We start from the raw sequence: 16,065 nt of genomic DNA on the forward strand, positions 1-16,065 counted from the left end.
CTGATTTTGTTGGTCTGAGATGGGGTTTGAGATTCTGCACTTCTAAGAAGCTGCTAGGAAAAGCCAGTAATGCTATTTATCTGTTGGCCTTATCTTCAGTAGCAAGAATGTTGATATTATTTTCATCTTACAAATGGAAAAAAAACTAAGGTTTCAGTTCAGTCGCTTAGTTGTATCCGACTCTTTGTGACCCCATGAACCGCAGCGTGCCAGGCCTCCCTGTCCATCACCAACTCCCGGAGTCCACCCAAACCCAGGTCCATTGAGTCAGTGATGCCATCCAGCCATCTCATCCTCTGTCGCCCCCTTCTCCTACTGCCCCCAATCCCTCCTAGCATCAGGGTCTTTTCCAGTGAGTCAGCTCTTCGCATGAGGTGGCCAAAGTATTGGAGTTTCAGCTTCAACATCAGTCCTTCCAATGAACACCCAGGGCTGATCTCCTTTAGAATGGACTGGTTGGATCTCCTTGCAGTCCAAGGGACTCTCAAGAGTCTTCTCCAACACCACAGTTCAAAAGCATCAATTCTTCAGCACTCAGCTTTCTTCACAGTCCAACTCTCACATCCATACATGACCACTGGAAAAACCATAGCCTTGACTAGACGGACCTTAGTTGGCAAAGTAATGGCTCTGCTTTTTAATATGCTATCTAGGTTGGTCATAACTTTCCTTCCAAGGAGTAAGCGTCTTTTAATTTCATGGCTGCAATCACCATCTGCAGTGATTTTGGAGCCCAGAAAAATAAAGTCAGCCATGGTTTCCACTGTTTACCCATCTATTTGCCATGAAGTGAGGGGACCAGATGCCATGATCTTCGTTTTCTGAATGTTGAGCTTTAAGCCAACTTTTTCACTCTCCTTTTTCACTTTCATCAAGAGGCTCTTTAGTTCTTCGCTTTCTGCCATAAGGGTGGTGTCACCTGCATATCTGAGGTTACTGATATTTCTCCCGGCAATCTTGATTCCAGCTTGTGCTTCCTCCAGCCCAGTGTTTCTCATGATGTACTCTGCATATAAGTTAAATAAGCAGGGTGACAATATACAGCTTTGACGTACTCCTTTTCCTATTTGGAACCAGTCTGTTGTTCTATGTCCATAGGTTTAGCAAGATGAAATAAGTTGCCCAGGTTCATACAGGCAGTAAATGGTAGACTAATGATTTGATCTAGGTCTTTCTTACTCTAAAGCTTAAAATGTGATAAGGGAAACCAGGGAAAAATGGAAAGAGAGCTTATATTCCAATATTTCTTAAATAGGTCACTTCTCAAGTGAATCAGTGGTAGAATTCAGGATTAAATCAAAAAGTTCTAGCTCCCTGCCAAGTGTTCCCCCTTTCCCCCTTATCAGTCCCCTAATCAGAATTTTTGCTTAATGCTTAGCAAACAATTTTTAGAATTGGCTTTTGGGTTTTCTCCATTACAGGTTTATTGCCAAACCCTGTGCACTCCATGTTGGCATACAGGACAGTGGTCCTTATCAGGCACAACCTAATGCTATCCTTGAAAAAGTGTTCATGTCTATTACCAAGGTAAGTGGGACAAAAAAAAAAAAAAAAAAACAGGGAGATTTTTATTAGGGTTCATCCCATAGGGCATGGGAGGATAGAGAGCAAGTATTTCCAAGGCTAAGGATAGGATGGGATGATCTTTCACATTTGGATAGTCCATAGAGCTATTAGCAGAACTTTATCCACTCAAGGAAATGCCTTTGGGCTAGGATACCTTAAATAAGTCAAAATTACATACATTGGAGATTTAGGCCTAGCAGTCACCACCAACCCTAATCCCCGAGAGACACATCATATTTTGATTTTGTTTTTCCCTCCTTCAGCTCTAGTCATTACCTAGTTGCATAATCAAGATAGAGATGGTCCTGATAGCCTTTGCAGGTTGAATTTTTGTTTTTTTTTTAACTGAAGGATAAATACGTTACAGAATTGTGTTGGCTTCTGCCAAATATCAACATGAATCAGCCATAGGTATACATATGTCCCTTCCCTCTTAAACCTTCCTCCCAGGTTGGGTTTTTAATATTTTTTTTTACTCACTTGGGCTGGAGGGAGAAAACCAAATAGCAATGTGTATAGGTGAATGGTAAAGGTCCTTGATGTGTAAAATAGTACTTCTTACATAAAAATGACTTTGGGGATGAAACCTGGAAAGAAAAACATTACTTAAACCACTATAGTTATTACCCCTCTGCCACTCAGCTCGTCAAAGGGCTTTAATGAGCAAGGTTTGAAGAAAAAGCAATGTTCTGACTCTGGTCATACGTCTACAGTATCCTGATGAGAAAAGGCTGGAGGGCCTGTCAAAGCAACTAGACTGGGATGTCCGAAAAATCCAATGCTGGTTTCGCCATCGGAGGAATCAGGACAAGCCCCCAACGCTCACTAAATTTTGTGAAAGCATGTAGGTGTATGGAAGGAGGTGGGGAGTGAGGAGAAGGGTGGGGTATGACTGGACTAAGATTTTCTTTTTGGAAATCACTTCTTCTGTTAGGATAACAGTCAATGGAGGCAGAAGGCTAACTCTGTTATAGGCTGGAAAGAAGAGAACTGAAAGCCTGGTCACCCTTAGTTTCTTAGACATGCTTGCTCCTAAGCTAGCTGTAGTTGCATTTTGTTCACCTTTCCCAAAGAAATTGGGAATGAATTCCTCTACTTTCACTTATGTAGGTAGATATGCACACCTTCATATACCTTGGTAGAGATAGTTCCAGCTTGCTATAGATTGACATTTTAATAGGAAGCATCCCTTTTCTGGACATGCTATAGTTCACTTCACTGGGTTTTTACTGATTATTCTCTGGACACCAAGCACTATTTCTTACTGTCATGCAAAAAAAAAAAAAAAAAAAAGGGCACTATCATCACAGAGTCTGATGTAAAAGAAAAGTTCACTGAAACCAGTATATACTTGTAGAAATCTGTTTTTAAATAGAGGCTAGAAGATTTTTATCTCTTTGGCTTTTTAGGTAGCAGTATATCATCAGTTTCTTACCAGTAAACTGTGTTATCCCCAAATGTGCTACCTTGAATTCTTTAGCTCAGAGACTTTCTTTTGAGTAAATGTTTGTCTAACTTCTCTTCACCCATCTAGGTGGAGATTCACTTTTTATTTATGTATATTCTGCTACGGAATTAGATTTCTCTGGTCGGTGAGTCTGAACTTTCTCTGGTTCTCTGTTGGGGTCTAATCATTCGTGTATCCCTAGAGATAAGAGTTAAATACCTTTAGAGCTTTGTCCTCTACTCTCTTTTGTTTTTTCTTTGTGATGCCTAGAGCCCAGGTTTATAAGCTAAATAGATTGTCTTCTGTCTGGGGCCTGGCATCAGTAATCTCATGACTCTGTTTCTCCTTAAATAATGCTAATAATAATAGTATTAATTAAATTGACATAGTACATGATGGTTTACAAGGCATTTGACAAAAGTCCTATTCTTGCAAGGAGGAGACAGTTAAAGAAATGCCATCAGTAACTCATTGAAGTAGGGATTATTCCTGGTTTGCAGTTGATTATCAGAGTCGAAGAAGAATTTCAGGCTTCTTGATCCATTAGTCTTTTTTTCCTGCTGTACCACAGTATTTTCCTCTAAATGCATAATTGGAGTTTCAAAATATGTGAAACATAAGGAAGCAGAACTGAGGGAAGGGAATAGACAATTACACAATCATATTTGGAGATTTTAATGCTCTTAATAATTGATTAAATCACTAGACAAAAAAAATCACTGAGGATGTAGAAGGTTTAAATAACAGTCCAGCCAGTTTGGCCTAATTGACATTTATAGGACACCACACCAGCAGCTGAAGGATGTATATTATTTTCAAGTCCATGTAAAGGATCAGCTAAGATAAACCATATGCTAGGCCACAAAATTAGTCTCAGCAAATTTAAAAATTTTGAAATTTTACAAAATATGTTCTCTGACCATAATGGAATTAAAACAGCATTCAAATCAATAATAATAAGATGTCTAGAAAATATTTATAAGTTAAACAACTCTTGTGAATAACCCAAAGATCAAATAAGAAATCACAAGGGAATTAGAAAATACTTTTAATTGAATGATGCTGAAAATACAACATACCAAAGTCTGTGGTATGCAGCTAAAGCATACTTTTGAGGAAATTTATAACTTTAATTGTTTATATTAGAAAAGAAGAAAACTTTAAAATCAGTGATTAAGTTTTCACTGTAAGATCCAGAAAAAAGAAGAGCAAAGTAAACCCAAAGTAAGTTAAAGGAAAAAAAGAAAAGCAAAAATTGATGAAATAGGCATTAGAAAATAATGGAGAAAATTACTAAAGCCAAAGGTTGGTTCTTTGAAAGTTTTAATTAAAATTGATAAACCTTTAGAAAAAAACAAGAAAACAAATTATCAGTATCAGGGAGAAAAAGAGGCTATAACTATAGGTCCTGTAGACATTGAAAGAATAGTAAGACCACATTATGAACAGTTTAATAGTAATAAATTCAACAACTTAGGTGAAATGGACAACCCTCTCAAAGGACATAATTGAAACTCCATTGGAGAAGATTACTTTTGAATCTTTGGCACAGAGAGATCTCCTTTGGTTATTAAATGAAATCATTGTCTTCCTGCCTCCCAACTTCCTATATATTCCAGGTTGTGATGTTTCCAAAAGCTATCTTAGCACTCTCTTTGCTCTTGTGTACTGTTTCTCTCTTCGTAATAGCACTTTCTTGTTCTAGCAAAAAAGTATAATTGTTTATTTAGCCTTTAAGGATCCCTAAATTCTATCTAGATGGGTTCCATTTTCTTTCCCATCTCTTTGCCCAAAGTATAGAGAGAAAGAGGTAGATGGGCCAAGAGGGAATTCTGAAAACTGACTTGGATTGTTTGTTTTTTCTTAGTCACCTTGGTTCTGGGACACCCGACAGTGTTGGCACAGTTACCCTTATCAGGTAAGATCTGAGCCCTTCAAGAAAGACACGGGTGTGTGTGTGTGTGTGTGTCCCCACAGCAGTGAAATCCAGTGACCTCTTTGTTCCAGATATTCACCCTAATTGGGCTGGAAAGAAAAGCAGCTTCTTGGCACTTAATGAGGTGCTTTCTGGTTCAGGTGTCCTTTTGAATCCCATAAGAGCATCTTGGTTCTAGTCTAAAGCAGAAAAATGTCAGGGGGTTGCTCACAGGGTGAAAGAAGGTAGGGCCTCAGTGTATTTAATCCCCTGAAAATTGCCCAGAATTCTAGACACACTGATTTGATTGTGGTGTGTGTGTGTGTGTGCTTAGTTGCTCAGTCGTGTCCTTGTTAACCATGAAAGTGGAAGTTACTCAGTCATGTCCGACTCTTTACCCAGGGATCAAACCCAGGTCTCCCACATTGCAGGTGGATTCTTTACCAGCCCGAAGAAAACTGGAGTGAGTAGCCTATCCTTTCTCCAGCAGATCTTCCCAACCCAGGAATCGAACTGGGGTCTCCTGCATTGCAGGCAGATTCTTTACCAGCTGAGCTACCAGGGAAGCCTGCCTGATCTCTGAAAGATGAGCCAAAGATGTGTATGGGCTTCCCAGGCGGCGCTAGTGGTGAAGAACCCGCCTGCTAGTGCAGGAGATACAAGAGATGTGGGTTCTATCCCTGGGTCGGAAGATCCTCTGGAGGAGGGCATGGCAACCCACTCCAGTATCCTTGCCTAGAGAATCCCATGGACAGAGGAGCCTGGCAGGCTACAGTCCATAGGGTTGCAAAGAGTTGGACACGACTGAAGTGATTTAGCACACAAAGATGTATATGTGGAAGGGAAGAGTTTTAAGTGTCAACACCAATCCAAAGTCTGTTAGCTATTGCACATCTTGGAAGATGATGGAGAGGAAGAGTATTTAATAATTGGGGGTATGAGTGCGCTGACACAAAGAAAGTTGGGGACATGGAATGAGTCTGACTAGCTGGTATCCTCACTACTTCTTTTTCTCTTCCAGCCTCTCACAAGTGGACTTTATTACTATTATATCATGGAATTGGCTTTCTATTGGTCTCTTATGTTTTCTCAGTTTACAGACATTAAAAGAAAGGTAAGGACGTTGGCTCCCTTAACACCCTGATTTATGGCACCCTCCTTTCCAGCAGCTACCATTATGTCATTGTGATGGATTCTGTGTCCTGATTAGGACCACAAAAGAAGGTGAAAGTAGGTTCAGTGTGACTTCTAGCTCTTTGTAATGTTCTCAGAAGTGAGCCCTGACTAGTGAAGTATATTTGAGTCATTCAGGGCAGCCCAGGATGAAAACAGTTAACCAGCTAAGAAGCATACCCTTTCCTTTGTTTTTCTCCAAGGTTCTTACACATATAAAGCTCAAGAAACTAGTCAAAACTTAGCGATAGCAAGGCCTGATCCAGGAAAAGCTTCGATTCCAGAAAAACTTTTGCCATTAGTGACCCTTGTTCCCTCTCTGTTCTCTTCTTGGTGACCCCACTTACTTAAAAGAATGTCAGTTGGAAGGGGTTTTAGATGTTTTAGTTTACCCTTTTCTTGCTGTTATTTAGGAAACAGATTCAGAGAAGTGAGTTGACTTGCCTACAGAATGGCAAAGTTGGAAATGACTTAAGTTTTTTGTAAGTATACAGAAAGGGCAGAATCTTCACCTTTTATTGGCATCCACCTGACATAATGCAATTCCAGCAGCTCTAACCCTAATCTGTCACTTATCTTTGGTAAGGAAAATCAGGGTTAGCACTTGTGGGAATGGATTGACATTAATCTGGCTTATTAGTTGTTGTGTAACCTAGAAGTATGATATATAATTTAAATGCCTGTCACCCTCCTTTGGTTACTCAAGACAGTTACACACACTCCTATGGAGATGTAGGTCTCCTTATTAAAATTTCATTTTAATACATGACACATATAAAAAGGTTTATAATATGTATGTAGGTTTTAAAACATTCTAGAATGTGTACTTGTAAACTCATCCCCAACTTAAGAGCTAGAACATATGATTGTATCCATCCATATGGAGAGCATAGACTTTATATCCTTGCTTCTCTGATGGAATTCACCTGCCTCCTCCCACCCTCTATCCCTCACTGGGCTGAGAAGTATATATTAGCTATGTGTAATAACTCAGGTATTTAGAGATTTCCCAGGGTCTAACCTTGTTATTTGAACCCAAGAGGAAATTAGAGCTTTAAATCTGAGAGCAGGAAGTGCTTGTAGTAAGATGGACTATTTAGCATTTCTCTGAAATGTTTTGAAATAGCTTCTCCCCTCCACAAACCTCCCCTTTCTCTTAGGTCCCTTTGGTTGAAATTCCCTTCATCAATGCAGAAGAGTCTCAGACGCTCAAGGAATCTGAGATATATAAGGCTTGTATGCCTGACTACCACCTGGGAAATTATCTCCAGGTATCAGCTATGCATCTGAAGTCTACATGTTCTGCAGCTACCAAAGAAAATTGCTCTTTTCTGTGTTTTGAGCTATAGATTGACTGTAGATTATGGGTCAGTCACTGATGTAGAGAGTTTGGGGTGAAATGTTAGGCAGCTCCCTAGGGGAGAATTTAAACAAAATGAAACTCTTAAGGGGTGGGATGAGACCCTCCGAGAACAGTGCAGGGCACTGAGTTGTAGCAGCTCTGCGGCCTTGCCTTTACCTGCCTCTGCTATTTGCATTCCTTCCTAGGACTTTCTGATCATGTTTGTGCATCACCTGGCCACCATTGGGCTTATTACCTTCTCCTACATCAACAACATGGTTCGAGTGGGAACGCTGGTCTTGTGCCTACATGATGTCTCAGACTTCTTGCTGGAGGTAAGACCCCTCAACGACTCTTTCCTCACTAGTCCTCTTTACTTTTCTTCCTATCTGAGAACTGGCTTTCTCCCCGATTCAATTCTTATCTTTCTTTCTCCAGGCAGCCAAGCTAGCCAATTATGCCAAGTACCAGCGTCTCTGTGACACCCTTTTTGTGATCTTCAGTGCTGTTTTTGTGGTGACTCGCCTAGGAATCTATCCATTCTGGTAAGTGTTAGGGAAACTGGTCACCAGTTTAGGGAACAGACACCAAGATTCCCTAACCCAAAATATTGCTCTGCTTTTTGCTTGACCTAACCTGACCTTTTATGGATTCTTGAAGGACCTCATTTCCCCTGTACAGTATTTCTAATACAGTATGATGTAGACCGAGAGCATCCAACTCACTTAGCTGTGGCTCTCCTGATTCATCTCATTTTATGGCTAAGTAACTCCTTTGCCTTCTTTTGCACTGATTGCGGACTTCTCAGGCTTTTGCTTATTTTCCTGCTCTATATTCTCTCCCACCCTGACCACTCCCACTCCCACAACACTCTCACTTATATACTCACGGCTTTATATTACAAGTCATTGACTCTGGGTTGGAGATTTTCCTTAGTCTGAGGGAAGTAGTCAGCTGTCCTGTATGTGTGTGAGGATCTGAATTATTCCTAGGGTTATTATTAAAATTGTTGTCCCAAATTTGTGATACTCTGCATATTTGGATTAGTAATATGACTTATTTGAAGTGATTAGTAATCTGACTTATTCTGTCAGTTGCTAAGAGTTCTGTATCTTCCATTATTCCTAAAGATAGAAAACTCCATGGGCCCCTTTCTTTACTATCTTCTCACTGTGCATGAATATCCCTGGAACTTCCACTGCTAGAAGGTATGGTGTAAAAATGCAAAGTTTTGCTTTCCGGGAAATTCAGCTTCATCCCTACGTGTCTGGCTTTGACTCTAGAATCTGATCATTGACCTTCCTCTTATAGGATCCTGAACACGACCCTCTTTGAGAGTTGGGAGATGATCGGGCCCTATCCCTCCTGGTGGCTTTTCAATGGCCTTCTCCTGGTCCTACAGGTTCTTCATGTCATCTGGTCCTACCTAATTGCACGAATTGCTTTCAAAGCCTTGATCCGAGGAAAGGTAAGGGTAAAAGATGGCTTCTTTCTTTGGGGTATTACCAAGCAAAAAGCCTAGGGCTCTAATGTTTTCATCTTTTTTTTTAAGTATGAGTGTTTAGCCATCTAAGACGTGACTTAGATGTCAGAGGCAGGATCTGCCTTCTTCCTGCCCCATAGGAATGACTTTTGTTAAATAATAAACAGGATTAGGTTTTGGAGACCATTTCAACCTACCCCTTACCTACATCATGGATTTCATATTTTTTATTTTTAGCATGGAAGCCTTTTTTCAAAGGAAATCATATGCAGAGTTCCAAGATATAAACTGTATAGAAGCCAAGATGTTAGATTGCCTAGGAGTGGTATGGTAATTCACAAGCTACCCCAAGATGGCCACACTGTGGTGTTCAAGATACAGTTTATATAAGGAATTAAGTACCAGCCTCACTTACTGTTGAATGAGGCAGGGTCTTAAGCGAGATAGGTTTTTAGGGCTTCAAATACCTACCTTAGTTCAAGAGCCCAAAAGCACAAAGAAAGGCGTCATTCTGTGATAAAACTCATAACTGAATTTTGCAAATTCTGAAGTAGTCAGTCAAACTGTGATTAGCCTGAGGGATTCAGCCTTCAGTAACATACAGTCCCAAGGGGAGGGGCTCTGCTGGAGGTTATGACTCTAGGACAAAGGGATGGAATGTTTCCCAGGAATATATGATCTCTTGTGACACTGTTCCTTATGGCTTTAATTGCTTTCAGAACTTGCTTAGTGTGCCTGTGCATCTTGGTGTAGCTATTGGACATCTCTCTTTTCCCCTGCTTTTCTTCCCTGACCAGGTGACCTATCCAGGAAGGATTAGACCCAGACTCTGTACTCTCCACTCTTTTCTCACCTCCTTCCTTTTTTCTATGCCTGGTGGGAGCTGGACAGTTTCATCTCTTGCATGTAAGTGTATCTGTGCTTCTAGTGTTCAGTGAAGCATGTCTATCTGAATGTTTCTCTTCCTTCCTTCGCTTTCCTTTCTGTTCCCTGCATTGTATGGAGCATGCCTTCTCTCCTGACCTTGTGGGGCATTGTTGAATGGAGCTCAAGTTGCCAGATTCTTTTTCCTAAATTGAGGCAAGAGTAGAGTCTGCTCTTTTTTTTTTTCCATTTCTGTTTTTCCCTTCTATCCCGCCCCCATCCCTCCTTTTTGAGCTTCCCTTTAGCTCAAATCTAATACGCTGCCCTCTGGTGGAAATTTTCTGACAATCAGATAATCAACTCGTGATCTGGGTTCAGAGGTCAATAGCTATAATAAGCCATAGAATCTTAGAGTTAACCAAAGCAAGTACCCCACCCTCTGGTAACAGCAGTTTTAGTATTGTTTCCTTATCACCTCCTTCTCTTATTTACTTAGAAAAAAAAAACACCACACGTTTATTATCCTTCAGTTCTGGAGGGCAAAAGCCTGACATAGGTCTCACTGGCTGTCTCTCCTTTTTACTTTTATGGTCCATGATAGAAAATCTGAAATACTTTGCTAGGTATGCAGAATAGTTTAGATCGGAAAACCCTGCTTTAATCCAAATCCTTCATTTGAAAATACAGAATAAAAAGCTGAGTTTGAAAGGTGAAGATTCATAGAGAATAGCACGATTGGGACTGGGATTCCTGTCTTGCTGACTGCCAGTCTGCTTTTCTTTTCACCATGTTGTGCATCTTCAGGATACCAGAGAGGTAATCCTGTTACGAGAAAAGGGAAAAAACTGAAGCAACAAGTGCATTGGGTGTTAATATTTGAGCCCAGGAAGAGTAGGACACCTAAAAAGGCCCAGTTGTGGATCAACTCTGGGGATACGGCAGAACTCTGTAGATAGCCAAAACCGCCGCGGAGGCGACGATGGCAGCCGCGGGTGGTTGTGTTGGCCTTTCCTCTTTTTGAGGTAGAAGAGAAAGGGTATGTGAATGTTTTTAGCTCTTTTAGGCTGGTCCTGAAAGGTAAACTCCTCTACCAGGACAGCTACTTACTACATTGAGAACAGAATTAGAGATGATGAGAGAGAAACAGAGAAAGCAGGCAGGTATTCATAAGTCTCTATGGTCCTGATAGTATTTTGAGTCATGGTGCCACCAGAAAGTAGGCCAGATTGGAAACAGCGCCCAAGCATGGGCTCCGTGGGCTCTGTCTGTCTTACGATTCTAGAAGAGTCCTGTCCTTACCTTTCCTACCTTTGCCCCCATCCCTCCCAGGTGCTTAAGGATGATCGCAGTGATGTGGAGAGCAGCTCAGAGGAAGAAGATATAACCACCAACTCAAAAGGTCCCTGTGGCCGCAGCTCCAGCAATGGTGCCAATCGGGTGAATGGTCACATGGGAGGCAGCTACTGGGCTGAAGAGTAAGGTGGTTGGTATGGGGACTTCAGCATAGACGGACTTGTAGGGCCACTGGCAACCTACTCCTCTTGGGCCTCCCCACGTCTACATTCCTGGGACTAGGGGGTGTGCAGGGCACTGAGGAGAATCAAAGAAGCAAATATTTTCACTTAAAAAAAAAAAACTCTGCCATTTCGTATTTAATAGCCTCCAGGTTCTTTCAGTAATGTTATTTGCTCCGTGTGTGCGCGTGCGTGTGTGTGTGCGCGCCTGTGCATGTGCATTTGTGCATATGCGTGAGTCTCGTTGCCTAGGTTGGGGCACATTTCTGGACTAGGGCCATTAGGCCTTGCCTGGTCTCCTCTGAACCCACCTCAGTCCCAGATTTGGCTGCATCTTGAATTATGCTGTTTCCAGAGTGTCCCCTCCCTGGTTGCCCATGGCTCTTGAGCCCTGACCATCTGAATGGAGCAGCTGAATTTAGCTCCACGTTTCTGCACTGTTTCTTCTTTGGAGCTGGAATATTTCGCATGAAGTTGTATGCAAACAGACAACCATGAAATGGGTGGCCAGAGATTGCTGCGGCCCCTAGCTAGATCCCCTTCCTGCCACCTGGTAGTGACAGGGACAGCTGCTGATACCCTGCTCTTTATTCAATGGTACGCAGGAAGTGGGGGTGGGTGGGAGGAGTGGGTGAGCTGAGGGCTGGAGGACAACAGCCACTGGGTGAGCTGTTAACGGTTTATACTATTGTTTACTCTTCTGTGATTAAAAGTGCTTCAACCCTCATCTGCTGTCTCAACCTCTTCAGTGACTCTATCCCCAGTTCCCTGAATCCATAGTCTGATTAATAACTTTTTCAGGTCTGATTCTAGAGGCCATTGGATACTCAAGTTTTTCCTTTCTGTGCATATGCTAGAGAGAGAGTACCTGCATTTTAAGGCTTTATATTTTAAGAAAAACAAACGTGTAGTGATCATACAAAAAAATACTAGGAAATAAAAGCATGTATATTGCCAAAGCAGCAAAGACTGGTTGAAGAGCTAAGACACCTGAGTATTTCCTGTATTTCCCATTTTATTGAATACAGAGACTGCCAGTTATCTTAAGATGGAGATAAGTGAGTCTAAACCAATGTTTTCTCTTTTAATTCTAGTTTCCCTTTTAGCCCACGGAGAAACAATTTTCCTAATCTAGATTTTTCTGTAGTTGAGGTTTAGGCAAAATTACCAATAGTAGTATTTATCTCTTAGAATATTTTCCATTCAGTGAATATTCAGATTATCAAAATATTTCCAGATGCTCTTATGTACATTAAGACTTATGGAGTGCTTCATTGTTAAGGAGATGGATAAAAATGGAAAGAAATAGGTTATTGTAGGTTATTGTTCTAAGAATCAAATACTCATTTGATGTTCACTGACATTACTGGGATACTGACCCTACTAAATTTATCTTACTAAGAGGCTGGATTTTAAAAAGACTTACTATATATATATATATAGCACAAGGGCAAATTAAGTTGTAAAAAATCCTACGTAGTTATTTAGTCAGAACTAGTCAGGAAGACTAAAAGACTAAGGTCTTACATTTAGTTCCTCAGCTTACCATATTGTTGAATAGTAATTGTGAAATATGAAAATACTTTGGAAAGTCAGACAAGGTATGTATGCCTTCTGAAGTTTGAACAGTTGCTTTGTAAATAAGATTGAATTAGTTGTCCCAGTTAATCTGACACGCAGTATAATTAATAATAGTTAACACATAGCTCTTTATTACATACCAGGTACGGTATCGAGTACTTTACAGAGGATTAAGATACAGCAAAATAGGCTAACTTTGCTAAATTCAGACACCTAGTAAAGAATCGGAGTCAGAGTCTCTGTTCTTAATCACTATACTGCAGCACTTCTCAAGACTTCATGTGAGGAAGAATAGTTGTTGAAGAAACATCTAGCCAGAGGCATAGACTGATTAGAGTTAACTTTGGACGACTGAATTGAGATTAGAGTCAGTTATAGGAACAGGGCTTGTTCTGAGCATATAGTTGAAATTGGAGGGAAGTGAGAGGGTGCTAGAGGGTTTAAATACAGAACTGGAAGATAATAGTGTTAACTGGGATGGCAAAACTGTCATGAGGCCAGATTTATAGATGGCCTTGGAAGGTTTCATGCCTGAGAGCAGGTTAGATGCAAACACATCATCCCTACCCGAGAACTAGGAATATCTATAAGAGAAGCAAGGCATTACCTCTCCTCTGTTGAATATAAAAGAATCTGAGAGACCCCTGGAGGTCCAGCCATTAAACTCCACATTTGCACTATAGGGGGTGTGAGTTCGATCCCTGGTCAGGGAACTAGATCCCACAAGAAGTTTTAACTGTATTATTTACTGTAAAGATAACACGTTTGTATAGTGCTTAACTGCTTTGAAGATGATTTCACAACATCAAAAAGCAAACTTCAGAACACTTTGTAAAAGTAGGGATTGTTACCTGCATTCTATAAATCAGTGTTCGGATTGTACCTTGACCCTAAGTGGGAAGCTGCTATAAATTGGGAAGACATACCAGGTCTTCCCTGATAGCTCAGTTGGTAAACAATCCACTTGCAATGCAGGAAACCCTGGTTCAATTCCTGGGTTGGGAAGATCTGCTGGAGAAGGGATAGGCTACCCACTCCAGTATTCTTGGGCTTCCCTTGTGGCTCAGCTGGTAAAGAGTCCGCCTGCAATGCGAGACACCTGAGTTCGATCCCTGGATTTGGAAGATCCCCTGGAGAAGGGAAAGGCTACCCACTCCAGTATTCTGGCCTGGAGAATTCCATGGACTGTATAGTCCATTGGGTCGCAAAGAGTCAGACACAACTGAGCAACTTTCACTATGTTCACCTAAAAATATGGTGTAAAACAACAGTTTATTATTTTTCATGGTTTGATTGGTTAAATGAGCGCAGTTGGAAGTATCTCATATGGTTACAGTGAGATGGCAGCTGGGAATGGAGTAGTTTATAGAGACTCAACTGAGCTGGATGTCGAAGATGATTAATAGTCTGGCTAGAAGTTAATGCTGGCCATTCCCTAGGAACTGTCGGGGCTGTCAACTAATACACCTAAACGTATCTTTCCATGCCTTGAGCTTTGCTCAAATGGGTGCATTGCATGATGCTGGAAGCAGAAGTCACTAGGCCAGTTAGTGTTGATTGAGGGAACTCCCTGGCGGTTCAATGGTTAGAACTTGGTGCTTTCACTGTGGTGGCCCAGGTTCAATCCCTGGTGGGGAATTAAGATCCCACAGCCTTGCAGTGTGGCCAAAACTAAAGAATGTTGACTGGAGCTGGCACACATTACTTCCATTGTATCCTACTGATTGGAGTAGTCACAGGGACCACCTAGATACCAGGGAGTGCTGAGGTAGATTCTACCTCTTGATGAAGGATTGGTGAGGTCACTGCAGAAGGGCATGGGAAAGGACTTCCCTGGTGGTCCAGTGGTTAAAAATGCATCTTCTAATGCAGGGAATGTGGGTTCAATCCCTGGTTGGGGACCTAACATCCCACATGCTGCGGGTCTGCTAAGCCCATGTACCACAACTACTGAGCCCACTTATTCTGAGCTCATGTTCCACAACAGGAGAAGCCCCTTGCACACCACAACTAGAGAAAGCCCATGTGCCAAAAATGAAGACCCAGTGCAGACAAAAATTTTCTTAAAAAGAACATGGAGAATGGTTGCATTCACCTTTGAAAAATTCAGTCTGCCACAGTGACAAAACAGTCTCAGAAGTTGTTCAAAAAACAAACATTTTAGATTGCCTGTTACATATCATGAGCTTTCACAATGCTAAAACCAATCATGAAGTGTAGTTAGTGGGTGGTAGTATGCTTATTTTAAACCAAGTTCTTCAGACTTTAGATCCAGTATGCCTGCAGGAAGACATTTTCACTTCAATGAAATATTTATCAAGTGCCTACTTGATGATAGGCACTGTGGCAGAGAAGCTAGAGACACCAAGACGAACAAGATCTGGTTTCTACTTTCAGAGGGCTCAGACACCAGTAAGGAAAGGGAAAAAAAAATTATACAATGTGATAGCAACTGTTCTAAACTGTTCTTGGCAAGGTGGGAGAAAACTTGAAAGTGGAGCTGGACCATTAAAGATGAGTAGAACTTTGCCAGGAAAACAGGAATAGGAAGGTATTATGTTTGGGAGAGATGGGAGTATATGAAAGATAACAGTTCTGGTTGATATGAAATAACTTGAATAAACTTGAGGTGGATAAACTTGAGGTGGTTTTTGTTTTTTTCCCTTTAATGCACAGCTGAGCTTCTAAGAAACTGACACAAGATGCAAAGCAGTTGAAAACTAGAGCAGAAGCCAAAACACCTGATGCAATTACTGAAGGAATAAAGACTTGGGTTTTAATACTGACAAGAGATAAGACTGTGGCCCCATGCAGGAAGCTGAACTGAGACCTTGAGTTAAAGCAGCAGCAAAAGGAGGGAACTATGAAAAATCCATGCAGTTGGCAAAAGGAGGAAGCAAAGATGTTTGAATGCTTGGGCTTGTGAGGTCAGGATGCTCTTGAGAATATTCTCAAATTCTAGGCCCACACTTCATGTGAATTTGAGAACCTAAATGCATACTTCCTTTGTGGTCTGGGAAACATCACAACCACCAACTTCATCCCCAGGTAAGAACTTGCAGGAAAATTGATCTCAGATTATCTCTGGGCCTGTTTTGGGAAGACCTGTACACGATGATGCAGACAGTGCCGGAGTTCTTACTAATACACTACCACCAACACCCCCCACCAAATAGAAAA

At 41.2% G+C, this 16,065-nt stretch overlaps 1 protein-coding gene across 2 annotated transcripts in view; it reads left to right on the forward strand.

The window, feature by feature from the left end:
• The window catches only part of CERS5 (ceramide synthase 5), a 30,259-nt gene extending 18,333 nt beyond the window's left edge, over positions 1-11,926 (forward strand). Inside the window, exons 2-12 of one of the 2 annotated variants that reach the window (XM_068970729.1) lie at positions 1,422-1,527; positions 2,280-2,410; positions 3,101-3,158; positions 4,881-4,931; positions 5,950-6,042; positions 7,650-7,778; positions 7,882-7,988; positions 8,755-8,911; position 9,357; positions 9,810-9,832; positions 11,120-11,926. In XM_068970729.1, the coding sequence (XP_068826830.1) occupies positions 1,422-1,527; positions 2,280-2,410; positions 3,101-3,158; positions 4,881-4,931; positions 5,950-6,042; positions 7,650-7,778; positions 7,882-7,988; positions 8,755-8,911; position 9,357; positions 9,810-9,832; positions 11,120-11,269 (1,006 nt within the window). In that variant the 3' untranslated portion in view covers positions 11,270-11,926. The remainder of the gene's footprint in view (positions 1-1,421; positions 1,528-2,279; positions 2,411-3,100; positions 3,159-4,880; positions 4,932-5,949; positions 6,043-7,649; positions 7,779-7,881; positions 7,989-8,754; positions 8,912-9,356; positions 9,358-9,809; positions 9,833-11,119) is intronic. The other variant, XM_068970728.1, reaches the window with a different exon arrangement.
• The last annotated feature ends 4,139 nt before the right edge of the window (positions 11,927-16,065 follow it).

Source organism: Capricornis sumatraensis, chromosome 4 (assembly GCF_032405125.1).
Source record: "Capricornis sumatraensis isolate serow.1 chromosome 4, serow.2, whole genome shotgun sequence".
In the NCBI taxonomy this organism is placed as follows: domain Eukaryota; kingdom Metazoa; phylum Chordata; class Mammalia; order Artiodactyla; family Bovidae; genus Capricornis; species Capricornis sumatraensis.